At 47.3% G+C, this 27,895-nt stretch overlaps 1 protein-coding gene across 1 annotated transcript in view; it reads left to right on the top strand.

The window, feature by feature from the left end:
* The window catches only part of rab4b (RAB4B, member RAS oncogene family), a 48,823-nt gene extending 33,217 nt beyond the window's left edge, over positions 1 to 15,606 (top strand). The window contains exons 5-8 of the mRNA XM_052044094.1: positions 448 to 602; positions 2,349 to 2,444; positions 4,716 to 4,876; positions 6,576 to 15,606. Coding sequence (XP_051900054.1) covers positions 448 to 602; positions 2,349 to 2,444; positions 4,716 to 4,831 — 367 coding nt within the window. The 3' untranslated portion in view covers positions 4,832 to 4,876; positions 6,576 to 15,606. The remainder of the gene's footprint in view (positions 1 to 447; positions 603 to 2,348; positions 2,445 to 4,715; positions 4,877 to 6,575) is intronic.
* The last annotated feature ends 12,289 nt before the right edge of the window (positions 15,607 to 27,895 follow it).

The raw sequence follows: 27,895 nt of genomic DNA, 5'->3' as shown, positions 1-27,895 counted from the left end.
AGCAGAGCATTTGCACCACGGTTTCTACCCTAAAGCACAAACACAGTGGAAAAGTGCCAAGAGACAAGTTCAGGGCCAAAGTCGTAAAGCACTTCGAGCACAATACTGTGATTCGGTGAAGAGAGTAGTTTCTGTTGAAGGTGAGCCAGGTGGGCCAATTAACCCCTCGAATCTGCTGCAATCTTTGTGAGCCACCAAAGCTCACCAATGTGATCCCAATCAAGCAACTTGCACTGTGTGGAGAGGGAAATGAGGCAGTTTGCATATCAGAGAGTGTGCTTCCAATGGACAGATGGCAACAGTACATAAGGAAGATGAGAACAAGAGGTCGACCCTGTTCCATCATTCCATTAGGTTATGGGTGATTTACATCTCGTCACCTTGATTCTATAAAGCTTATCCAGAAAAAATAAATGTAACTGACCTTTGTTTTCTTTCCTTATGAAGCCGTGAGACCTACAACGCACTCACAAATTGGTTGACAGATGCCCGGACCCTTGCCAGTCCTAATATAGTCATTATTCTCTGCGGGAACAAGAAGGACTTGGACGCAGATCGAGAGGTCACGTTCCTGGAGGCATCGCGCTTTGCACAAGAAAATGGTAACTCTCTGCAGTTTAGTTGTTTCCCAGCTAACCTGAGCTAATCTGCATCAGGAAGTTGTTGGCCTTCTCTGGCATCGCAGTGACCAACACACTGGAAGATCGAGCTTTGTTCTTGCTTCTATTTCTGTTTTCCTTCTCCTGAAGGCTATGGTCCCACAATGCCGGCACCCTCCTGCTCTCGCACAAAGGGCTGTTCTTCGTGAGCTGAACATTGCCTGTCACCAGGAGAGGGAGCCTGTTCTCGCACTGGCTCAACATCCACGGGTCTCCGCCTTCCTGCAGTGCTGCGTGAAAGCAGAAACCTGATCAGGATTTTCAAGCACCTTCTTTGCTGTTGGCCTGCTCAAGTCAAGAGCTTCCTGGCCTACACACAAAATCCCCGTGCAGGGAATTACCACATACCTGAAGCGGGGTTTCCAATGAACTTTTAGAAGTCTGGGCTTTTCTTTACCATCTTTACCACCTCGGTTACGGGACCCGAGATGAGATTCGCTGACTGACTTGACCCAATGTGAAATTGAACCTGCTGCTGCCTTTCTACCTCTGAGGCTCCTGATCTCTACTGACACTGCATTTGCTCAAGGTTCCCTTTTTTATATTGGTCTTGCAGTGGTTTGACCTTTTCCTGAAAATCCCAGTACCACACATTACATGAAAACACATCATGTCACCTGGGTGAGAGGGTGGTGGAAGCAGATTGCATGCTCCCTTTCAGAGGGAACTGGATAGAATTATAGAAATATTACAGCATGGAAAGAGACCTCTCAGCCCATCGAGCCTGTGCCAGCTCTCTACAGAAGAGGTTGTGTCAATCCCATTCCCCAGCTCTTTCCCATTAGCCCTGCGATCTCTCCATCGGGTATCTCTCCAGTACCTTTTGAACCATGATTGACTCTGCTTCCACCATACTTTGAAGCAGTGACTTCCAGATAGTCAGAGAGAGATACAGCACGATACAGGCCCTTCGGCCCACAGAATCCATGTTGACCATCATCCATCTATTAAAACTAATCCTACATTAATCCTATTTTTTATTCTCCCCACTTTCTCATCTAGTCCCCCAAGATCCTTCCACTCACCTACACACCAGGAACAATTTACGGCAGCCAATTAACCTACCAACCCCACGACTTTGGGATGTGGGAGGAAACCGGAGCACTCAGAGGAAACCCATGCAGTCATGGAGAACGGGCAAACTCCACACAGACAGCACTAGATCTCAGGATTGAATCTGTGTTGCTGGAACTCTGAGGCAGTGGCTGTACAGGCTTCACCACTGTGCTTGCCAGGTCATTGCTCCTTGCCACATGGAAAAGTTTCTCCTCGTACCATCTCGGGTACTGAGACAGAATTTTGGTGGGGGGGTGGTCAAGGGGAAAGGTGTGTGGACCAGGACTAATTGGATAGCTTTTTTAACAAGCTGGCACAACGAGATGAGTGGCCTTGTTCTATGCTGTAGGCAAACTGGAGAGCAGAGGCCAGCAAGAAGTTAATTGGTTCTATGCAAACCAAACAGTTGAGAGTACAGGCTGAGCTTGTGAAGAAGCACCAAGCTTGCCCTGTCCCATCTGCAATGTGACTGAGGTCAATGGGACAGCAAGCTGGGGGTTGCGCCTTCCCTCCGTGCATTGCTCCGGCTTTGGACAGCAACTGTACCATTGTACAAGGGATGCTGGGGTAACAGTACGTAACTGAGGGTTTTTAAAGAGCTCACCTGAGATTCTTTTGGTCTTCCTGCCGTAGAGCTGATGTTCCTGGAAACAAGCGCACTGACTGGAGAAAATGTGGAAGAAGCATTTCTGAAGTGTGCAAGGACCATCTTAAATAAAATTGAATCAGGTAAAAACAAAATGTGCTGCGGAACAGTGTTTGTTCTCTGCCCTCCTGCCACCAGTGAACCTCTCGGGCTTTGTTCTTGCCTCCACTTCCTGTGGTCCCACAATGCCAGCACCCTCCTGCTCTCGCTCGAAGGACTGAGCTGAACATCGCCTGTTCACCGGGGGCAGGGGCCTGTTCTTGCACTATCTAAGCATTGGGGAATCAATGACGAGAGGGCACAGCTTTAAGGTGAGAGGGAAGAGATTTAATAGGAACCTAAGGGGCAACTTTTTCACCCAGAGGGTGGTCTGTATCTGGAATGAGCAGCCAGAGGAAGCAGTTGAGGCAGGTACATTAACAGCATTTAAAAGACACTTGGACAGGTACATGGATAGGAAAGGTTAGAGGGATATGGGCCAAACACAAGCAAATGGAACTAGCTTAGATGGGCATCTTGGTTGTCATGGACCAGATGGGCTGAAAGGCCTGTTCCTGTGTTGTATGACTCTATTAATCCTTCCTCTGTTTGTTAAACACTCAAACGGTGTTTTCTTTGCCATTTGGGCATTCGTCATTCAAGTCCAAGTGTCACATTCTTCAGCCACAGCAAGGATCACAGTCAAGTCTCAGCTGCTGCCACACATGTGTCACTAAATAGTGGCCAGAAACATTTCACTGGGTGTAAATTATTCAACTGCCTGTCTCCCTAGTCCACGTGTTGCATCACAAGAAGCTTGTTTCTTTCTCCAAGTCGAATACTTACACAGAAAGGGAGACGTTTTATCTTTTTGCTAAGACTTTAAATCAAATCTTCTGCTCAGGTAAATGTTAAAGATCCCAGGGCGCTGTTTAAAGACAGGTTAGGGAGTTCTCATTGCATCTTGACTGTTCCTTAAATTCCTCACATGTGCTTTAGAAGGTTTTACTCCATTGAAGATACTATATCAATGCAAATTGTTGCTGATTTAGGTGTTTCTTAGTGCATTGAGATGAAATTATATAATGCATTATCTGCTGTAATTAATAAATGACTAGTGAACCAGCAGTTTTACCTGGAATTTAAGAATTCCATATGGTAGAGTTAATTACCGGGTATGTCGGCCTGACTTTTTCTAATGGATGGGGTTTTGGACCCTGCAGTTGTCTGTAGTTCAGTTGGTAGAGTAATAGTTGAAACAAAAATGCAAAATGCCAGAAGATCTCAGCAGGTCGGGTAGCATCCATGGAGAGGGAGGCAGAGCCAGCGTTTCAGGTCAATAACCCATTGTCGGAGTTGGAAAAGTGAGGATAAAAGTGTGTGTCTTAGTTACAGAAAAGGGGGAAAGAGTGGAGACAACAAAGGAAATGTCTGTGATAGGGTGCAGAGCAAAGTTATCAAGGAAACCATGATCTTAAATACCTGCAGTTAGAAGCCATGGAGAGACGATTGTCCAACAACATCTCATGGCCCCTTTGGCCACCAAATCTGTTCTGTCAAACACCCATCAACATCTGAAATTAATCCTAATTTTTATTGTCCCCACTTTCCCATCAACTGCCCCCAGATTCTACCACTCACTAGAAGCAATTTACAGCGGCCAATTAACCTACCAACCCGCATGTCATTGGGACGTGGGAGGAAACCAGAGCACCTGTGGGAAACCCACGCAGTCACAGGGAGAACGTGCAAACTCCGCACTGACAGGACCAGAGATCAGGATTGAACTTTGGTCACCGGCGCTGTGGGGCAGCCACTCTGCTCATTGCACTCCTGTGCTGCCCTTTTGTAACATCTATGGACTGGGGGAGGGGGTGGGGGGGGAAGTGCTTAACTGAAATTGTTGAATTTGGTATTGAGTCCCAAAAGCTCCAAGGTGCCCAAATTGAAGGTGAGATGCTGTTCCTCAAATTTACATTGGAAAACTGTGAGTGCCCAAAGGCAGAGAGGTCAGAGTGAAGTGGGACAAGGAATTAATGTGACAGGAGTATAGAGGAGACCACATTGTGAACACCGAGTGCAGTATGGAAACACGAGACTGCAGATGCTGGAATCTGGAGCGATAAACAATCTGCTGGTGGAACTCAGCAGGTCAAGCAGCATCTGTGGGGGGGGGGGGGGGGGGGGGAGGAATTGCTGATGTTTCGGGTCAAACCCCTGCATCAGGACAGACATAAATTGTTGGGAATGTGGAGAGAATTTTTTTAAAAATGGGATTAATGTCAATGGGTGGTTGATTGGCCTGGACTCGGGACCTGTTTCTATGTTGTGTGACTCTAAGTAAATGCAGCTCCTATCTTCTTGGTAATTTACAGGGGAGCTAGACCCTGAGCGCATGGGCTCGGGGATCCAGTACGGTGATGCCTCACTACGCCAACTGCGGCAGCCCAGAAGCATGCAGACACAAAACAAACAGCAGTGCAACTGCTAGGCACGGCGGTGGTGACCTGATGCTGCGGAGCTCATGTAAAAGCAGGTAAGATCGCTGCGTGTTTTGGATGTGAAAGACTTATGGGGATCTGGTTGAGTGTCTAAGGTGGTTAAAGGATTAGTTAAGGTCCCTAGGAGAGAGTTCCTCTGACTAGTAACTCAAGAACAAAGGGGGCATCACCTTAAAATCAAAGCTGGGCTGATCAGAGCTGATGTAGGAAGCTTTTCTTCATAGAGAGTGTACTGGAGCTTTCCCCCAGAATGTTGCTGTGCTTGGGGGTGAGTTAACATTTTCAGTACTGAGATTGATGGGATTTTTGTTGAGATAAAGATACTAAGGTAGGTGAATGAAGTTCCAAAAGGTTTAAGTCATAACCAAATGGATGGGCACCGTGTACTTTGAACAAGACCTTCTGCAGAAAGAAACGAATGCTATCTTGTCAGTTTTGACTGGATTTTAGTCCAGGTCTCAGAGGAAGCATCTAAGAACAGGAACATTCAATTTCATTTCTGATTTGCATAAACCTCTACTGTCTCTACCCTGGAAATGTTTGGCAGGGCAGTGTAGAGGGAACTTTACTCTGTATCTAACCTGTACTGATACTGCCCTGGGAGTGTATTGATGGGACAGTGTAGAGGGAGCTTTACTCTGTATCTAACCCATATTGTCCCTGCCCTGGGAGTGTTTTGATTGGACAGTGTAGAGGGAGCTTTACTCTGTGTCTAACCTGTACTGATACTGCCCTGGGAGTGTGTGATGGGACAGTGTAGAGGGAGCTTTACCCTGTATCTAACCTGTATTGTGCAACTTGTATTAGGTGATGATTAGAATCTCATGATTTTGAAAATGCCTTCACTTTCCTCTTCAGATCTTGTATTATATTTTATCATCAGTTTTCTATTGATGTTCCAGCGCCGCATTTTTTTTCTTTTAATCTTATTGTAGGATGAATATCTAAAGTAAAATTAGGAATCTGAGAATGGTTAGTTGGATTTGACTTTGCCTGGAGATTGGATAGACGGTATTTGTAGCCGTGATCGGCAAATCCCACATAAGACCAAGATCAAATAAACTTGTCCTGTAGAGAGAGAGAGAGTGAGGAAGACGGGCCTATACCCGCTGGAGTTTGGAAGAATGGAACATCCAGGATTCTGGGAGGGATTGACAAGGTAGATGCTAAGGAACTGTTTCCTCAGACTGGAGAACCTACATCTGGGGCAGTGTCTCAGGATAAGAGAGCAGCCATTTAGGAGCTGAATGAGGTGAGGTAAATTATCTTCGTGTAAGGTGTTAAATCTTTGGAATTCTCTTCTCGGGGAGGCTGTGGATGCTCAGTTGTTGAATATCGTTACAACAAGGTAAACGAACTCAAAGGATACGCATGAATATTGGGCAGGTAAACTAAGTATGTATATTTCTTCAACTAAAGCATAGTGCTTAGGACAAATAACTGAACACTGCCATCCCACATGGGAATCAGTGATAGCTTTGAGGATTGAGACAGTAACACACGTACCTTTAATGCACTGAACCATTGACGTGGTATGTTAAATGGGAATGGTTCATCCTTGACTTCAGGTGAAAGTAATGTAGACTATTCAGACTGAACTGTCACAGTTTCCATTGCTCTTTAAGGCTACAGATGTTCTTGGGGATATGTTTTAAGTTAAAGAAAATTTCTATGTGAGTTGTTGCAATCTTACTTGGTAATAGGTCTGACCGCTCTTTTTCTTCTCTCCAACAGTGCTGCAAGTTGATCAGTTTGATGGAAACCTTAGGACCAGGGGGTGAAGCACTGGCCTTGGTTGATTTATCTGGGGGTTGGTGCCTTGCCTTGAGGTCTAATGACCCAGTGATCCTCCCTGTACAGTATACTGTGTGTCATCTGCCTGTTTAGTGAGCAATCCTTACGATTCCAATGTTTTATATAACTGTATCCCTTTTGGTTAGCTTTCCTAGCCACATGACTCCACAGGGTGCAAAGATGGAAAATAATATCCTCTTTTTCAAAAAGAGACCACACAAGATGTGTGTGGAATGGTTTAGATTCTCCCATTTGGGCTGTTTAAATTTTATTTCAGTAAAGAGTGATGTTACTTAACCCATAACTATACTGGCAAACTCCGTGCAATAGACTTCATTCGCTACCGCCATTCTGAGTGTATTTATTGTTCAAATTGGTCAATGTAGATAGACTTCCTCCATTCTCACATAATCGCAACTTATTGTGCATTAGCACGAGTGGCACAATAACATTTTATTTAAGTTTACTTTGCAATTGGCAGTGTAATCAATCCCAGTGCAGCGTGGGTAGCACTATTTTTGCACTGGGTGATTGGTTTCTCTTTGCTCTCATCAAGGCTTTTGCACATTCTGGTTCTCTACCTGCTAACCTAATTGTCCCTGTCCTGACTTCAAGCCTCCTTCCTCCTCTCCTGATATCTTGCTTATCTGATAGAGCGAGAGTGCTTGTTCTCTGCCAGGCTTCTTTTACAATATTAGCTTGCACATTTATGACCGTGCTCTGTTACCCTATCCCTTCCTCTCTGTCCTGTCCAAGGGTTGGATCTTGGTCCATTTATGGGAACATAAGAGGAGCCATTCAGATAAGCGTACTGCAAATCCTTTTGCTTTCTTAAGACGGTTCCCCAACAAAGATAAATTACAAATCTTGTTCCTGCTGCACCTTTCTGAGAACAGGGTTCCAACTTTCCAATACTGAAGAGAAATATCTTTATATTTCATACTTCGACGCAAACATTTAGTGTTTGTTGGGTTGGGGGGAATGGTTCTGTGACAGTTATCTTGAGGATGACCCATCACCCCGCCCACAGCTCAACAGCAGGTTATGCCTGTCCTGTCCTCAATCTCTGACTGAACCCAACAGGGGATGGGTTGTCCAGACCCTGTTGCATTGCAGTATGAAGGTGTAAAGACCACCTACATTCCCATACTATCCAGAGGACTGAGGCTGAACCTCCCCTCTGTGTCCTCTCCCTCCACCACTGGGAACTGTTTCTGGCACGGTGGTGAGTGGTTAGTATGCTCAACAAGAGATCGCCATTCAACACCCTGTAGAGTTGGCAGATTCTTCACTGCTCCGTTCAAGTATCCCAACAATACTGGGGCTGAATAAATCTGAACCCAACGGTTGCTCAGTGTTACCGTACAAATGGTTAACTGTTCAGTTTCTATCCACCTTTAACATTGCAGCTATAAACCAACACCTTGTCTCGTTGTCAGTCCCAGCTGCATGTCCCCATTCCTTCTCCCTACCAAACTCAATAACTGAAGAGCAAAGGACTTGCAGTACTAAGTTTCCCTTGGGTTCTGGAAAGAAAGTTAAGCTGTTCTTCAGCCAACCTCGCTTCCTATTAATATTTTGTCATCTTGCCTTGATAAATGTTACATTAGCTCCCACAGCATTCCCAACTGGATTATTTTCTGCTAATCTTTTTTTATATTCGTCATGGCATACTCCAAAGAGAAGTCTGGCCCTCTGAATCCTGCCTGCACGTATCAAGCAGGTGGGAGAACATTCCTTCCCACACGGCCATAATCACAGGGACAGGTAGATGAGGGCTGCATGGAGCCTGAAGCAGCTGCTAACAGCGGGCAGTAGTATTTAACATACTAACACTTCCAGGAGGTAAATTCCTAGCGGTTTTGAGTCAGGCAAACCTACATGAGTGTGTCTTGGCTGGGGTAGGGCCAGGGTCCTCACTGGCACCAGGCAACACAGAAGTTCCAGCACCCTGACCCACAATCTGGTGTGCAGTTAGTGGGCAAAAACTGAAGCCTGCACCTCGTGTCCCAAGTTTGAGAAGCCCTGCAGCGTTCAATGTCTCTGCTCAGACAGGAAGAATGACCACCACTGAAGTACCAGAGTACAAGTACTCTAGAACTGTATCTAGTAGGAATTATTCACATTCTTAAAGGCTACTGACTGCACGTTTTTGCTTAACTTCTGTGGCATTGATCTGTGAAATGTCCTCACCAGTTCTTGATCCAATTGGACCCTTTAACCACTCAAAAACTGCAACTACAAAGCAGTTGTTAAATATCTGTGAGGGACTTCTAAAGTGCAGGCTTGTTGTGTTTTCTTAACTGCCCCTTCCCCAGTGGTTGCAGCACCTCAAATGCTGGCATTTTTGTTGCATCTTAACTTTAAGCTAATGCAAGCAGAGTGTTGAGCCCTGCATCACAAAATAGGCCTAAATCCTGCACTACAGTGCAATATAGCCATGCGTTACAACTTTAACACAGTTAACAAGTTAATATTTATTTTCAACTGTTTTAAAGTATTTCAGCCTAATCCAAACTCACTTCAACCTGATCCAAAGGTCAGAGTTGGTCTCAGTTGAGCAACCAGGCCCAACTCTTGAGAATCCCACCTCACTGGACCTCCCTCAGGACAAGGGATCTCACCACACGTGTTGGCCAAATTCAGGTACTGGACACGTTCAAAGTGTCTTTTGCAGAAATGGGATGTATAAGGGATACTGGATGATAGATGGTGTGCCTGCTTTTATACTCTCTGCCTGGGTGATCTTCCCCCATTCTCCTCAGACTGTCTCTCCCACCTCCCTTGGCCTTTCCCTCCTGCCTCCACCCATCCCCTCTTTACTTCTCTCTCCTGCCCTGTCTCTCATAGAAACATAATTTGTCAAAAAAAAATTATCACTAAAATGGGACTTTCCCTTAGCAGAGTCAGTCCATTGACCCACAGTGTACTCATTTAAATAGTTCAACTCCCCTTTGGGACGTGGGAGCAGACTTTGGGGTTTGTATCGAGCAGTGAGCAAATGTCTCCACAAGCAATGGATAGAAATAACCTGCAAGCAGCAAGGTACACGCCAGACGGTTGTATATAGACATCTCAGTGCTGACACACACCTGGGGTTGGGATAATGATTAAAGCATGCAGTTCAGTGCTGGCAATTTATGATGTCGCCTGACCTCGAGTGTGTTACAGGATAGTTTGATGTGTTCCCTGGCGGGATGCCCAGCACTGTGCCATCTGTTGGATGCTATGCCCTCTGCCTCCTGGGTTCCTCTCCACCCCCTTCCCCCTCCCAACGAGACGAAGGAAGTGTGCGTCTGCTGCCTTCTGCACCAGGCCTTTTCATTAGTTTGACCAGAGCTCTGTTTCTGCATTTGTTCATTGTGAGGAAGCAGCAGGTCACTGTGGCAATGTTTGAAGAAAGAGACTTGCCCTTTAGAAACGTCTGACGGAACTTCTGGTGCCTTGGCTTAATGGTACAAGCTTCCTGAGTCAGTCCATCAGACAGGATACCGACTGGGGTGGTGGTTGTCAGCTGAATCTTGGCCACTGTTGAAACCAGCTGCAGCCTCTACTTTGGGACCTAGGCTGCTAGTTGCTGCTCTATCTAACAGCTGCTTTCTGTAACTGAGGGGAAGACTTACTGACTGCCCCACAGGTTGACCCGTGAACTAGTTACTTTTTGCTCTTATCAATGTCACAGGTAATGCTCAATCCAAAATTGATGCATTCTCGGCCCACCTCCCTGTCCCCAGGCCTGGAAGAGCCGCTTTTAGCTTTCTGGTGGTTGATGAGTCACACAAGAGGCCTGTTGAAATATCTGGACTCTGAAACCCTGCCACGTGACGTTAGCAAATGAGGTTATCATATTGAATTTGCTAACATTGCACTTCCAGGCAAATACTAATGCATTTGAACTTAATGCCTGAGGAAGTCATGTCCTGCTTAATACTGTTGCCGTAACTAGATACCTCTCTCCCTTCCCTCCCCCCAAACGCGTCTGTAGGCAGCATTCAGTACATTCCCATGCAACCAAGAAGATGCTGCATATTCTGTTGCATGCTTTCCTCTTGCTCTTGCTTTCTGTATGTCATCTTCTACCCTTCTCTGGTCCTGAATAAAAATGCACCCAAACTTTTTTTTAAAAGAAAGTCACCCTTCATGAATATCCATCAATTATATTGTGGGGGAGGGGTCGCTGATTAATAAAACAGCTTTGTCCTGTCCTAGGAAGCGCAGGCAGAAATAGCGTGCAGTCTTGTTTCATTCAACTGATGACGCAGTGTTTCATTAAGCAGTGTAGTTCCAGTTTAACTTTAAACTAGCAATTTGGGTGATTTTTTTTTCCCCCCCCATTAACTCTTAATAGCATCTTGCTGGCAGGTTTGTAATCAGATTTTACCGACTGTGGAACTACCAAAGTGTTAAATAACTCGGTGTACTGAATCTCGAATCTGGGACGTGGGGAAGGAAGTGAAAGGAGGAACCACTTTGTTACATATGAGCAGTTTGCATGGTCATTCCTCTAGTTCAGCTTGTCAAAGACACCAACAGAATCTTCGCTGCCAGCTGATAATTTCTGTTGTATGGTGCATTGGGTCAACTGTAGACTTGGTGCACTTAATCATTTGCACTGCATCTATAGTACACCACTGGATGACAGTCCTGCCACTGTGCGGTCAAAACCTCAGGAAATCTCTCACATTGATGCACTAGGACTAGACACTTGTTGCAGAGCAAACCTCTCACAGGCAGTTAATCTGCAGGTCTGATTTGTCCGCCCCACTGTGCGAGTAGCAGCTGGAATATTTTGTCCTGGTAGAATGGAATAATTTATGGAGCCATCAGAAGAGTGGGTTGGAGCAGGTTTAATCCCTGGAGTATAAAAATCTACAGGCTGTTTTTTTTTTCTTGCTGTTGCCCTCTGCCTACGTGTAGGAAGGGGAGTTCCCAGGCTTCCTGCCGGCTATGAAGTGTGCTGTTGTATTACCGCTGGTCCTGGAAACGTTTGTCTTTTCCTCCTGAGATCTAGTGCACACAGGTCCCCTCGCTTCTCTCCCACGAGTGGTGATGTGCAGGGATCACCTTGAAATGAGAGTCGTATACAAGCCCCACTGGACAATGCAGAAACAGATTGAATCTAAAGGCATCCTTGTGAGCCATTATTAGGCTTGACATAACCAACAAAAGCCCGTCCATTGCCAATATTTCTTCTCCTGTTGCACAGTGCTCTCTTGCATACAGTCGAATTCTTATCTACTTTGCAGGTGTTTTGTCCCGGTGGCTTATTGACTGAATGTGTGTCAGTATCTATTTAGCATCAATAAGGCAGATATTATTTCTGGTCTGTACTGTCAGTGGAGCTGAAACAAAGCAGGAGCTCTGGAGTTAGCAGGGGGTGGGGTGGGGTGGGATGGGATATCACTATAAGACCGGCGTGATGCCCCCTGTAGTTGAATAACTTGCTAGCTGTCCACACTAACAGCAAGAGCGACTGTTTCAGAAGTCTCCAGCTGGAATCCCTTCCCTTTGACGCAGGAGGAGGTTGAATGTTTGATTAGACGAGGGAGGAAACATCACAAAGCCTTTTTCCCTAAAATACAGGAACCTTCTCCTGTCACACCACAGGCCGGTTATCCAACCAATGCAAATGGCTTAAACCTCCCCCTTGCCTGGTGCCCTTGATTCCATGGATCTTTCAATAGTTTCCTGTGCATTCCTGGAAATGGGATCCAGAGGCTTCTTATGGTCTCCCTAAACACGGAACTCCCTTGAGCTGCTGCTCTATTTAGGCTGCAGTACTTGCTGCAGTCCCAGTGAATTCTCCGAATGCAGCACTTAAACACAATAGGAATTATCTTGAAGGACAAAACTATTGCCGCACTGCTAATGGGTTCTGTATATTTGGAGCTTATCTGTAAATAGGTTTCACTTTTGTTTCCCATTGGGGTTTGTCAATGTTATTTATTCCTGCCGACATTGCAAGGTCTGCTGTGATTATTGCTGCACATCAAATGTCTGCACAAAGGAAGATGGTGAGATGCAGGATGGTGGAGCTGTGCCTAATTGAGTTTGGCAGCATCTAAGGCTGTTTGGTATTTTTAGCACCCGTCAGTAGTGTTGTTTGAAATGAGGCTATAAGTGGTCTTTTGTGCTGCGCAGTTCTGGATACCTGTATGGCGTGTGTGCCATATCACCCTCTTACATTTGGGTTTGGACCTGCTCCCTAGTACCTGGGACAGGTGATGCAGTTGGCTACCATTCCTCCCCCCTCTTCGTCCCCTGCTGGTGGGCTGCAGCCACCAAGGGCGCTCCCTATGTGCTTGTTAATTGTTGTTTTGCCCGACCTATGTGTTTGGAACATGGCTGCACTTCCAATGGAGCGCAGAGGTCCCTGGCATCCCTCTTCTACCCAAGACCTGCTGCCCTGAATGGGTGGACTGTTGATGGAGTGGGAACTCTGGGCTATCCACTTGCTGGACACCAAGGCGTGGGGAGAAGAGAGAATGAGTGAAGCCCCACTGAATAGCTACAGCTGGTAGGAGCTTCCCACTCTTGGCACCGTTGCCCACGGGCAGAGCTTGTGAGTTCAGCCACGCTCCGCTGTTCCTGTGGGATCATCCCCAACGGCAGCTCCTGATTCCCCTGTGGCCCTTTCGTCATGGGCGGCGGCAGCAGCAGGACAGGAAGAGGCTTCAGTTGCAGAATGTTCCAGCTGTAAATCTTTAGTGCCCGCAGCCTTCTTGCTGGAGAAATGAGTAGAAACCTTTGGGATTTAAAGTGGGATTCGGTGGGGGGAACACTGCCGCTCGTTCTCCGGGATTTTAGAATCAATTGGAGCATGCAGCTTAGCAGAAGGAGTGTATAAGGTTGGGCTGTGACAGGATTGACAGAATCTCCTCCTCATGGCTCTGAGGCCTCTTTGAAATCTGAAGTCGCACTTAACTCTGTACCAAAAGAGGATGATGTTTGAGAGGTTTCAGGCCCTGTCTCCTTCAACGTGGTAGGGGCACCACTGGCATCATGGTATTCCTTTACTCTGAAGGACCACCCATGTTCTGAATGAGCGCACCCCTTCCTCTGTAGCCGCACTGCCCTCTGAGTTAAATTAAGGTTGAGCAAATGAGTGATCTCCCCATCTCCCGATTGCTTCCTCACTGGAGAGCACCGCGTATGGCATCAGGAGGGAGCAAGGATCTGACTCATTCCTGAGGGCCATGCCCCCTCCCACCCAACTCTCTCTGGTCTGGCCTCACACCGGGAGGGAGGGAGAGCTGGAGTGAGATCGGCAACCAATGACCAGTACCTCGGGGTGTGGGGTGGGTGGGACAGAGGGAGCTAACCAGAAGCAGACGTGTTTGGGATAGTGTGTGGGGACAGGTGGCTACGAGCGAGCAAGCCTCCTTGTGGGAGAAGTGAGCAGCATTGGAGGGAGGAGGCGTTCATCATTCCCGAGTGCCTTCCAACCTCATGAGACTTGACTGTTGTAGCAGGCTCCCTGTGGCCATTAGAGTCTCGCTCATTGGTTGGGGAGCCACATGATTTGAAGCTTCAGTCTGATTGGAAGAATCACCAGACTGTGTGCTTCCCCCAACGGTACTGGTTCTAAGTGCCACAGCGCACAGCAGGGTCACACCCAACCAGCTGCATCTCCTCCACTGGTCTCCCTCATGTTCTCCTCACCCCCCCCTCCCCCCCACCTCTTCAACACCACCTGCTGAGGACCACCACTGGAGTTACGCCCGCACCCCCCCCCCCACCCCATCTGTGACACCTGGAGGTACACATACCTCTTTTTTTTCTTAAACCGCATTCACCAAGTAAGCAGGGGCTCCAGTGTAATGTGGAAACGTTCCTTGCTGGCAGGATCTGTGGTAGAGCGCTTGCAGGAGATTCCCAGGAACTTTGGTCCAAGTTCACCCACCTGACATCCCGTGAGCTCCCAATCTGCAAACCTTCGATGCTATCCCGGCCAATCTCAAAAATTGGGCACAGCTGCCGCCAGAGAGGCTCAATAGTGGGAGATAGTCTTCCGAGCCCTTCAGCACACCCCTGGGATTGGCAAAGAGTGAACTTCCAACCTTGGCATAAGATCACCAAACACGCAAGTCATTTTCCCAAAGTCTCTCTGAACTGAACTCTATGCATCGCGCCCCCCCCCCCCCCCCCCCCCCCCCCAAGAACCAATTCTTGGCAGCATTCAAATAGAATGAAGCAATCTCTGTTTCTTTAGTCCCCGGATGGCTCGCGGTCCTGAAGCTTAACCTTCCAATCCTGGCAAGCATAGGGTCCAGGTAGCTCTCCCCTCGGGTGAGCCAGGGTGGATGTCGGAGAATGGAACTGATTGGGAGAGGTGTGTGGGGCTAAACACAAGGACATCCATGTTGTAACATCCTGACACAAGCCGGGAACTAGACTCCGAAAAGCATCACCTGTTACTCTTCCTTCCACCTTATAGCAAGAACACACCTTTTGTTCCAATTTGAAGACATAAAGTAGAAAAATCAAACAATTCTTCACCTTGTTTTACATGCTATCTTTTCCACCCCATTCAAATAATTTATTGAAATCGGATAGTGGGCCTTGGAAATGTTCAATGAAATCGCAGTTAGCTCAACTTATTCTATATGTTAATGTACGAATGTTAAGGGAGTATCGGTGGAATTAAACAGAAGCAGATTGCTGTGGCCTTTTAGGGTACGTGATCTTCAATATAATAATCCATTGTGTCTTGTGCCTCTCTCAGTAAGTGTGTGGAGAGCATATGCACAGAGACTGCACTATAAAACTTTTTTGAAAAGCACTCGTACTGTGATTCGGGGAAAGGTTAAATCTCCAATGATTCCTTGTTAAGTTGTTTCTTTGTGTTTTATTTTTGCTTATACATGCATTCATACATGTCTTGCAACTTGTTGCTAACAGCACGTTGCCTCAGATGTACCAGATTCCTGTAACAAGGTCATTGATTTCATTAAAACACCTTAAAATTGCATCTGCACTCTTGTCTTTGTTTGCTGTGTTTGGGGCTGTCTGTCTCAGGTGAAGAGCACCATGGGCATGGTTCATGTGAGTGGAACAGTCACAGCGAGGGTATGAGGGATCACACAGTCCCGACGTCACTATTTCTCATCTCTGGGTCTAAATTCTGGAGCTCCCTTCTGAACGGCACTGTGGGGGCACCTACACCGGAAGGACTGCAGTGGTTCGGGAAGGTGGATCACCCCCACCTTGAGGTAGGGGCCTTGCCCTTAACACCCATGAAGGAATAACAAGATAAAAACTGAAAAAGCACTAAGCTTGGCATTCTTGCCCTCCAGGGAAGTGTCCCAGCTAGTAGAGCCACTACCTCAGGTGCCAGAAACCTAGGTTCAATCCTGACCTGTCTGTGTGGAGTTTGCACATTCTCCCTGTGACCGCATCAGTTTCCCCCCGGGTGCTCCAGTTTCCTCCCACATCCCAGAGACGTGCGGGCTGGTAGGTTAATTAGCTGCTGCAAATTGTCCCTAGTGTGTAGGTGAAGGGTAGAGTCTGGAGGGAGTTGACGGGAATGTGGGGAGGGTAAAAAAAGATGGGGTAGATATAAGATTGTTATAAATGTGTTCTTGATAGTCGGTGTGGACTCTGGGCGAAAGACCCTGTTTCCATTCTGTATCTCTATGACTCTCTGGTATTCCCCATTGGATTTGTTCTGCAAACACGTGATATTTATAACCCCTTCTGTTTCTCATCTCTCCCACATGGAAGCACTTCCACACCTAACCCATGGGGACTCCGATGGAAAGTCAACTATCCAAGTCGATGAGAGGCACACATTGACGCAGGGGACTAGGGAAAGCTGCATGGACCATAAATGAACTGGGGCAAGGACTTTTATCAGGGGTTCTCCTTTCCAACTTGTAATTTTAATTTTTTGAAATGTAATGCACTGGGATATCTGAGATGGTAACAGAAATTGCCCAGGCCCGGGGAAAATCTGATCTCTCCAGGAATATACTCATTTGTTCACTCTGCCTCTCGTCTGGTGCTCTCCTGTTTGGTCTTCCCTGTGGAGTTGCCCACTGCACTTCTGGCATCACCCTTGTGAGCAACACGCAAAAAGACTGGAGGAACTCAGCGGGTCAGGCGGCATCTGTGGAGGGAAATGGACAGTCGACATTTCAGGTTGAGACCCTTCATCTGGACTGAAAGGTAAAGAGTCTCCTGTGTCATCCTTGTGAGGACTGCTTTCAGTTTGCTTCCCAGCCATTGTACAAAAGGACTTGGATGCATCCTTGAAGTGCTGCAAGGTGAGGTTAGCCTGATAGCACCTTCCCAACCAGCATAGACACAATGGGCTGAATGGCTTCCTTCTGTGATGTAAATTTGGAGCCAAATTGGAATCAAAGTTCCACGATTAGCAAGTAAAGTGAAGCCTGTTCTTGCTAATGTGTATTGAGGGAGGAATGTTGGTCAAGAGATTGGGAAGAGCATGGAGCATACTATCTACGGCCAGACTGAGGTACAGTTTGAGAGAGCACTGCACTGTTACAGCTGCTGTGTTTTAGATGAGACATTAAGGAATGCATACGTCTCAAAAAAGAAAAAGCTGAGAAATTTTCCCTCTTGTCCTGGCTAATCTTCTGAAAATACTTTAAACACAGATTATCTGTTCATCATCCCAATGATGTGTGCCAGAGCTTGCAAATCTGCTGCCCACGTTACAATAGTGATGATTCTGTGACCGTGAAACATACTGTGCGGGTAAACCAGTCATCCACCGAGTCATCAGCCCAGGGCTTATGGTGTGCTGGGGCTTGAACCCAATCCTTCCAGCCAAACATGAGCATTTCCAATTGTACCAATAACTAAGCAGTATTAAAGATTCTCTTGTGATGGTTTGTCTCAGTGGACTAACACTGATGTGTGTGGTCCTAATTGCCCTGTTTTGCCACACAAATTGAGGCTGCATTCATGAATTAACCACATTCTTGGTCTGGAGTCACACAGAGACCAGACCTACGAATTTGGGAGTAGACCACTCAGGCCCTCAAACCTGCTTCACCATTTAATAAGGTCGTGACTGGTCTGAGCTGCCACTTCACAGTGCCAGAGACCTGAGTTCATTCCCGACCTCCAGTGCTGTCTGTGTGGAGTTTGCACATTCTCCCTGGAACCGTACGAGTTTCCCCCGGGTGCTTGAGTTTCCTCCCACATCCCAAAGATGTGCAGGTTGGTGGGTTAATTGGCCTCTGTAAATTGCCCCTAGTATGCAGGTGAGTGGTAGAATCTAGGGAAGTTGATGAGGAGAATAAAATGTGATTGATGTAGGATTCACGTAACTAGGTGCTCGATGGTTGGCATAGACTCAGTGGGCTGTAGGGCCTGTTTCTCTGCTGTATGGCTATGATTCTGATTGTAACCTCCACATTCCCATCTACTCCCAGTTATTTTTCACCCCTTTGATCATCAAGAATCCATCTGCCTCTCCTTTAAAAATGTTCAAAGACTCTGCTTGCACCACCCTCAGAGAGATGAAAATTATCTCATTTATATCCGGACTCTTCATTTCTGTAGAGTGACTCCTTGTACTTGATCTCATCCAAGAAACATCCTCTCCACTTTCACCTTGTCAGGTCCCTCAGAACCTTGCATCATTCAATATATTTCCCTCTCATAAACTCCAGACGATGCACCTAAACTATACAACCTTTCCTCATAGGACAACCTGCCGATTCTAATCTAGTAAACCTTTGAACTGCATTAAAATCCTTAAATAGGAGATGTAATATGTGCACAGAACTTCAGATGTGGTCTCAGTGATGCCCTACATAATGAAGCAAAATCTTCCCACTTTCGTATTCAATTCCCTAGCAATAAACAATAACATTCTGTTAATTTTCATCATTATTTCCAGTACCTACACTCAAGCCTTTTATTAATCACACGCTGGGATACCTGGATCTCTCTGCATCTCAGGAACTGTCTCACCATTTAGATAATATGCATTTTTATTCTTCCTGTCAAAATTGGTATTTTCAACTTTTCCCACATTCCCTGCTCCCTGGAGATTCCCTCTCCTGGTATGGAGGAAAGTGAAGTGTCTTATAAATTAGTAAATTGGTTCATTATTGTCACATGTACTGAGGTACAGTGGAAAACTTTTTTTGCGTGCCGTCCATACAGATCATTTCATCACATCAGTACATCGAGGTAGTACAAGGGAAAAGCAATGCAGAGTGAAGTGTTACAGTTACAGAGAATGTGCAGTGCAGGCAGACAAAGGTGCAAGGCCATGATGAGGTAGATTGTGAGATCAAGAGTCCATCTTAACAGCCCATCTGACGCCCACAGCTGCCTCAATTACAGCTCCTCCCACCCTGTCTCTTGCAAGGACGCTATCCCTTTTTCTAAATTTCTCTGCCTCCGCCACATCTCCCATGATGAAGCTTTCCACTCCAGGACATCTAAGATGTCCAACTTCTGCACTAACCATGGCTCCCCCCCCCCCTCCACTGTGGTTGAGAGAGCTCACTCCCACATCTCTACCATTTCCCACACCTCTGCTCTCATGCCCACCCCTCCCAGACCCAATAGGGATAGGGTCCCCCTTGGCTTCATATTTCATCCCAACAGCCTACGTATCCAACACATCATTCTCCGCCACTTCCGCCATCTCCAACGGGACCCCCCCACCAAGCACATCTTCCCCTCCCCACCCCTTTCTGCCTTTCACAGGGACCACTCTCTCCGCGACTCCCCAGTTCACTCCTCCCTCCCCACCCATCCCGCTCCCACCCCAAGAACTTTCCACTGCCCCCGCCACAGGTGCAACACCTGCCCCTACACCACCTCCATCCAGGGACCCAAACTGTCCTTTCAGGTGAGACAGAGATTCACCTGCACCTCCCTTAATATCATCCACTGCATTCGGTGCTCCAAGTGTAGCCTCCTCTACACTGGCGAGACCAAACGCTGACTAGGTGACCGTTTCGCAGGACACCTGCGCTCCGTCCGTAACCGCGATCTGCATCTCCCCGTTGCCGGTCACTTCACCTCCCCCTCCCACACTATCACTGATACGTCAGTCCTCGGCCGCCTCCACTGCCAGGAGAATTCCAAACGCAAACTGGAGGAACAGCACCTCATTTTCCGTCTAGGAACCTTGCAGCCTAACGGCATGAACATTGAATTCTCCCACTTTAAGTAATCCCCACAACCCCACACACCTTGCCAACCACGCCTTTTCTTCTCTTCCCAGCCTCTCTCTCTTTTTTCTACCCTTTTTTTCCTCGTTACCTTTGCCCCATCCGCAGGTGGATCTGCTCTCCCCTCCTCCCCCACACCTGCCCATCGCTATCTCTTACCTGCATCTACCTATCACCACCCTGTGCCCACCCCGCCTCCCCTCTTTTGTCCACCTATCACTGCTCTGCTTTTCCCTCCTACATATTGGGCTTCCTCTTTTCCTATCTTCAGTCCTGAAGTAGGGTCCTGACCCGAAACGTTGACCGCCTGCTTTTCTCCACGGATGCTGCCTGGCCTGCTGAGTTCCTCCAGCATCATCGTGTTTTTCATCTAGATTCCAGCATCCGCAGTCCTTTGTTTCTCCTCTCTCTCAACGTACAAGAGGTCTGTTCAATAGTCTTATAACAGCGGGATAGAAGCTGTCCTTGGGCCTGGTGGTACTTGCTTTCAGGCTTTTGTATCTTCTACCTGATGGGAGGGGGGAGAGAAGAGAGAATGTCCAGGGTGGGTGGGGTCTTTGATTATGCTGGCTGCTTCACCGATGCAGTGAGAAGTGTAGACAGAATCCATGGAGGGTAGCTGGTTTTTGTGATGTGCTCAGCTGTGGCTACAGCTCTGTGCAGTTTCTTGTGGTCTCATAAGCTCTGGAGTTGCCTCAGTTGACCAGCTGTGCCCATCTGAAACCTCTGTTCAGTTCTCTGATGGCAGTGGGAGCACTCCTGAACATTTAGAGGCAGGGCTGCTCAAAACTGCTGCATACCAGATGCAGTTCCACTCTGCTTCCTACAGATGGTGATCATGAGTCAAGGATCAAGGTTATAGTAGGCGATGATTACATTTCTAAGCCTATCTAGTTAGTTTAAGTTGGCTGTTCTCTCTGCACGGGTACTTTGTGTGAAGAATCCAAGAGCTTCAGAATCTAAGAGTCAGTTTGTACTGAGCCTATTGCTCTTGGGTATTTGTGTAGATGTGATTTCAGACCCACCAATGTGGTTGACTCAATAATGTCCCAGCAAACCCCTCGAACTAGGGATAGGCAACAAATGCTGGCCCCAGGATGTCCCAAGATGCAGTGGTTAAGTTACCAGGTTAGTAACCCAGTAAATTGGGCTAACGTTCCAGCAAACTGAGTTCAAATCCCACCATGACTTAAATTCAATTACTTATTGAGAAATGTTTTTGAAGAAAAAACAACAGCTACAAAATTACTAATTGTTGTAAAAACCCATCTGGTCCAACAAGGTATGGAAACAGTTACTTCAAGGTAAATTAGTTTTGGAGAAGTGAGAACCATTCCATGAAGAAATAACAAAGCTTTAGACTAAATACAGTGGCATGCAAAAGTTTGGGCACCCCGGTCAAAATTTTTCTTACTGTGAATAGCTAAGTGAGTAAAAGATGAGCTGATTTCCAAAAGGCATAAAGTTAAAGATGACACATTTCTTTCATATTTTAAGCAAGATTACTTTTTTATTTCCATCTTTTACAGTTTCAAAATAACAAAAATGGAAAAGGGCCTGAAGCAAAATTTGGGCACCCTGCATGGTCAGTACTTAGTAACACCCCCTTTGGCAAGTATCACAGCTTGTAAACGCTTTCTGTAGCCAGCTAAGAGTTTGAGGGATTTTCACCCATTCTTCCTTGCAAAAGGCTTCTAGTTCTGTGAGATTCTTGGGCTGTCTTGCATGCACTGCTCTTTTGAGGTCTATCCACAGATTTTCGATGATGTTTAGGCTGGGGGACTGTGAGGGCCATGGCAAAACCTTCAGCTTGTGCCTCTTGACATAGTCCATTGTGGATTTTGAGGTGTGTTTAGGATCGTTATCCTGTTGTAGAAGCCATCCTCTTTTCATCTTCAGCTTTTTTTCAGACGGTGTGATGTTTGCTTCCAGAATTTGCTGGTATTTCATTGAATTTATTCTTCCCTCTACCAGTGAAATGTTCCCCGTGCCACTGGCTGCAACACAAGCCCAAAGCATGATTGATCCACCCCCCTGCTTAACAGTTGGAGAGGTGTTCTCTTCATGAAATTCTGCACCCTTTTTTCTCCAAACTTTCCTGCATCCTCACCACAAAACTCAGCATCAGAAGTTTGCAAAGGAACATCTAAACAAGCCTGATGCATTTTGAAAACAAGTCCTGTGGACTGATGAAGTTAAAATAGAACTTTTTGGCCGCAATGAGCAAACCAATACAGGAGATGAACGCACTTGACCACTTCCCCACCGATTGACCTGCAGCAGATGCATCTATCCACGAGAGCACTGGTAGGAGTGACCGTGGAGGCAAAGCCCTGTCTTCACACCGAGGACACCTCCATTGTATTGTGGTAGTGACTGGGATGGTCCACATGCTGGTGAGGGTAGAGATAGAAAGATAGCTCAGGTGAATGTGTGGCTGAGGAGATGGTGCGGGGGGAAGGGATTCAAGTTCTTGAATGATTGGGATCTCTTCTGGCACAAGAGAGATGGGTTGTACCTGATGTCCACTGACTTCAGTTGTGAGTGCAGGAAAGGTTTACCGGGATGTTGCCTGGACTCGGGGGCCTGAGTTGCAAGGGGAGGATGCCTAGACTAGAACTTTATTCCCTGGAGCGGAGGAGGTTGAGGGGTGACTTGATGGAGGTGTATAAGATCATGAGGGGCATAGACAGGGTGAAAACACATAGTCTTTTTCACAGGGAGGGGGGGATGCTAAAAGCAAGAGGGCACGTGTTTAAGATCAAAGGCAAGAGATTTAAAAGGGACATCAGGGGCAGCTTCTTCACGCAAAGGGTGGTGCGTATTTGGAATGAGCTGCCAGAAATAGTGGTTGAGGCGGGCACATTTAAAAGCCATCGAGATAAGTACGTGGATAGGAGAGGTTTAGAGGGCTTTGGGCAAAACATGGGCAGATGGGATTAGCTCACTGGGCAACACAGTCAACATGGACGAGTTGGGCCAAAGGGCCTGTTTCCATGCTGTGTGACCCTATGATAACCAGAACAAACATGGCAGCTCAAAGCTTCCACAAAGTGCAGTGGGCTATCAGCAGCAGAAATGACCGCCACAATCTGTAACCCCAATGCCCAGAGCACTGAGTTCCAGATGTGAGGTGGGAGTGACTGCCCTTGACACAAGGCAGCATTGGACTGAGTGAGACTCCAAGGAGCCCCAGTAAAACTGAAGCCAACGGCTGTCCAAGGGAAAAACTCCATTGGTTGGAGTCATCAACTTCACCTGGAGGAAGATGGTTGTAGCTGTTGGAGGTCAACCATCCCAGTACCAGGAGTTCCTCGGGCCAGATCATCTGACCATCGTAAGGTCAGAAGTGGGCACGTTCGCTGATGATTGCACAGTGTTCAATGCAGTTCGTGGTTCTTCAGTAAATGAAGCAGTCCGTGCCCACACACAGCAAGACCGAGACAACATTCAGGCATGGGCTTGTAAGTGGCAAGTAACATATGCACGACAAGAGTGCCAGGCTGCACAGCAGGATCCCAGACTAGCGTGGTGGCGCAGCTAGTAGCGTGCCAGAGACCCCAGGATCAATCGTGACCTGCAAGTGCTGTCTGTGTGGTGTTTGCACGTTCTCCTGATACAAGAATGATCCTAGGAATAAAAGGCATGACCTGTGAGGAGCATTTGATGTCTCTGGGCCTGTACTTGGAGTTCAGAAGGATCTCATTGAAACCTACTGGATACTGAAAGGCCTGGATAGAGCGGACGTGGAGAGGATGTTTCCATCAGTGGGAGAGTCTGGGATCCGAGGGCACAGTCTCAGAATAAAGGGATATCCCTTTAGAACTGAGATGAGGAGGAATTTCTTCAGCCAGAGGGAGGTGTATCTGTGGAATTCGTTGCCACAGAGGACAGTGGAGGTAAAGTATTTAAGGCAGAGATTGGTAGGTTCTTGATTGGTAAGGGGGTTGAGAGTGGTGGGGAGAATGGGGTTGAAAGAAAAAAATCAGCCATGGTTGAACAGCGGAGCAGACTCGATGGGCCAAATGGCCTAATTCTGCTCCTATATCTTGTCTAATGGGTTTTCCCCGGGTGCTCCAGTTTCCTCCCACATCCAAAAGACATGCAGGTTGGTAGGTTAATCGTTCACTATACATTGCTTCCAAGTGTATGGGTGAGGGGTAGAAATTTGGAGGAGTTGATGAGAATAAAAAATGGGATCAACGTAAGATTAGGATAAGTGGGTGGTTGGTGGTCGGCACAGATATTATGGGCCGAGGGGCCTGTTCCTGTGCTGTATCTCTCTGTGATTCTATGACAATCTACTTTACTGTTGTTAGTCACTGCGTGAATGTTCTTCGTGGATAAAGAGTCATGCAAACACACAGTAGTGAGACTGCAATGTAAGGCAGCAACTCTCACACTGAGTGATGTGTCAGAACACCTTTTAAGTTCCAACTTCCAAGCAGGATTTGAACCTACAACCCACAGCTCAGAAGTGAGAGGCTGGAGCGCACTGAGCCTCAGTTAACAAGGAATTTTGCTTCCTTGCCTGAACTTAATCCTTGCCTCAGGCTGTCAGTGAAAAGGAGACTTTTGCTTTAAAGTTACAGCGCTAATTCACTCCAGGACATTTTCCTTGCCTGCAGTGCAACTGAACAGTTTGTTCTTTGGCCGGGCTGCAGTCAGTCAGATCACGTATACTTGCAAACAGCAAGGTCACAGCTGGGTGATTTTGCTTTCACCTGAAGCTCCCAATCCATCCACTTAGGCACACTTCACTGGGCCTCTCTCAGGAAGAGGAACAGGGAACACAAGAATCTCTCAGGGGATACAGGCATCCACAACAACGTTAGCGTTCCGTGTCTGATGCATTTAGGCCAGGATAACCCCAACTCTTCCAAAAAGTGCATCAGATATTGTTCGCTCTGAGAGAGAGGTTTAACATCTTGTCCAGGATATTCCAACATCGTCAAATTATAGAGTTATACAGCACAGAAACAGGCCCCTTGGCCTAACTCGTCTCTGCTGACCAAGTTGCCTAACTGAGTTAGTCCTATTTGCCTATGTTTGGCCCATATCCCTCTAAAATGTACCTGTCCAAATGCCTTTTAAACGTTGTTATTTTTTTCAGGAAGGAAGTCACGTTGCAGCGGTATAAAACTCTGGTTAGTCTGCACTTGGAGTCCTCGTCGTCCCATTACAGGAAGGATACGGAGGCTTTAGAGAGGGTGCGAAAGAGGTTTACCAGGATGCTGCCTGGATTAGAGGGTATAAGCTAAAAGGAGAGGTTGGACAAACTTGGGTTGTTTTCTCTGGAGAAGCGGAGTATGAGGTGAGACCTGATAGAAGTTTATTAAATTATGAGGGGCATAGATAGGGTAAACAGAATCTTTTTCCCAGGGTAGAAATGTCAAGTACTGGAGGACATGCACTTAAGGTGAGGGGGGGAAAGTTTGAAGGAGATGTGCGGGGCAAGTTTTTGTTTATACGGAGAGTGGTGGGTGCCTGGAACGGGCTGCCAGGGTTGGTGGTGGAGGCAGATACAATAGAGGTGTTTAATAGGCTCTTAGATAGATACATGAATATGCAGGGAATGGAGGGATTTGGCTCATTATGTACAGGCAGCAGGAATTTAGTTTAATTCAGCATTGTGTTCGGCACAGACATGATGGGCCAAAGGGCCTGTTCCTGTACTGTTCTATGTTCAAAGTAAATATCCTCTCAATCCCCCCTCTGCTCCCAGGAGAACCCAGTCTGTGGGCATGAATTGGTGGCAGAGGACATAGACGGAGGTTCACACGACACCTGGGAAGCGGCGTGCTCCTGGTGTCAAATCCATGCTGCCCAGACAGTGCATAAACTTGGGATAATTGCATAATCCTCCTAGTTTAATCCGGGGACAGCGCATTAAAGATGAACCGGCTAGTCTGTCTGACGGGGTCAGACGCAGGGCAGCAGTGATAGCAATAAGGCTCTACGTTAGCCATACCTGCCCTGCCAACTGCAGTTTGTAGAGCTCCCTGTCCCCAGCTGCAGCATCCCACATACAACCCCGACCTCCCATCCTCCAGCGCTGCCCATTCTCCCTCTGACCGTGTGGGTGTTCCCCGGGTGCTCCGGTTTCCACCCCCCCCCCCCCCGCCCCAGAGACAAGCCGTTAGGTTAACTGGCTGCTGTAAATTGCCCCTAGTGTAGGTTCATGGAACAAACAATAAGAGGGGGGAGTTGCTGGTCGTGTATGTGAGAGAATAAGTTGCAGGAATACAAGGAAATAAGGACGTGGGAGGGAATGGGACCAATAAGGTTGGACTGGTGGGAGCCGGCATGGACACAATGGGCCAAATGGTCTCCTCCGAGGTCATAATAAGTAACCACAATGCAGAGAGGAACAAAGACAAACTTACATTTCAGTAGTACCTTTCCCTACGTTTCCCTTGTTTGATGGGGTAACTTAGCCTCTGTCAGAAGTAGTATGTCGGGAGGCACAGGAGACTGCAGACACTAGAATCTGGAGCAACGAACAATCCGCTGGAGGAACTCAGCGGGTCGAGCAGCGTCTGTGGGGGGGAGAGGAATTGCCAGCGTTTCAGGTCGAGACTCTGCCTCAGGACTGAGCGTGGAGAAGCAGGACAGCCAGTGTAAAGAGGGGGAGGGGTTGAGGCAGGGGCCATGGGTGATGGGCGGACTGAGGAGGGGTGGAGGACGATGGGCAGAAGGAGCCAGATGTGGGAGGGGAGGGACGGCAGCCGGGTGATAGGTGGAGGCAGACCAGGAAACAAAAAAGGGGCAGATAAAAGGGGGAGAGGAAGGTGGAGGTGGAGACAGAGGCTGTAGGGGCATAAGTGGGGACGCAAAGGCTTCCAGTGCTGGAATCTGATCCGTAAGGAAGGTGATAATGGGAACCCATAAGATAAGATTTCTTCATTAGTCACGTGTACATCGAAACACACAGTGAAATGATCTTTTTGCGTAGAGTGTTCTGGGGGCAGCCTGCAAGTGTCGCCACGCTTCCGGCGCCAACATAGCACGCCCACAACTTCCTAACCCGCACGTCTTTGGAATGTGGGAGGAAACCGGAGCACCCGGAGGAAACCCGCGCAGACACGGGGAGAACGTACAAACACCTTACAGACAGCGGCAGGAATTGAACCCGAGTCACTGGCGCTGTAATAGCGTCACGCTAACCACTACACCACCGCACCTGTTGAAAGTTGAGAGATTATACACCAGTTACGTAGGGCACTGGTGAGACCACATCTGGAGGACGATGTACAGTATTAGTGACCTTATTTAAGGAAGGATGTTGATATGTTCAAAGCAGTTCAGAGAAGGTTTACTGGACTAATCCCTAAAATCTGTGTTGTCCGTTGAGGAAAGGTTGGGCTTGTATCCATTGGAATTTCGAGGAGTGAGAGGCAACTTGATTGAAACATATAAGATTTTGAAGAGTCTTTGACGGGGTGGATGTGGAGAGGGTTTTTCCCACTTGTGGGAGAATCTAGAACTAGGAGGCACCATTTAAAAACAATGATGTTGTGGCAAACTAATTAAACTAGTCTATTCTGCCTGCATATGGCCTGTATCCCTCCATTCTCTGCATATTCACGTGCCTATCTAAGAGCCTCTTAAACACCTCTATCGTATCTGCCTCCACCACCACCCCTGGCAGTGCATTCCAGGCACCCACCACTCTCTGTGTAAAAAAAAAGTGCCCCACACATTTCCTTTGAACTTACCCCCTCTCACCTTAAATGCATACCTTCTAGTATTAGACATTTCAACCCTGGGAAAAGCTACCGGCTATCTATATATGCCTCTCATAATTTTATAAATTTCTATCAGGTCTCCCCTCAGCCTCCACCGCTCCAGAGAAAACAATCCTAGTTTCTTCTTACAGCACAAGCCCTCTAATCCAGACAGCATCCTGGTGAACCTCTTCTGCACCTTCTCCAAAGCCTCCACATCCTTCCTGTAACGGAGCGACCAGAATTGAATGCAATACTCCAGATGCGGCCTAACCAGAGTTTTATAAAGCTGCTACATAACTTGGTGAGGTGAGTATTTTTCTCTCAGAGGTTTGTTTGGCAACTCTCTTCCTCGAAGGGCAGTGGAAGC

The sequence above is a fragment of the Pristis pectinata genome, chromosome 35 (assembly GCF_009764475.1).
Source record: "Pristis pectinata isolate sPriPec2 chromosome 35, sPriPec2.1.pri, whole genome shotgun sequence".
NCBI lineage: Eukaryota > Metazoa > Chordata > Chondrichthyes > Rhinopristiformes > Pristidae > Pristis > Pristis pectinata.
This window is presented reverse-complemented; position numbering and strand designations above follow the sequence as displayed.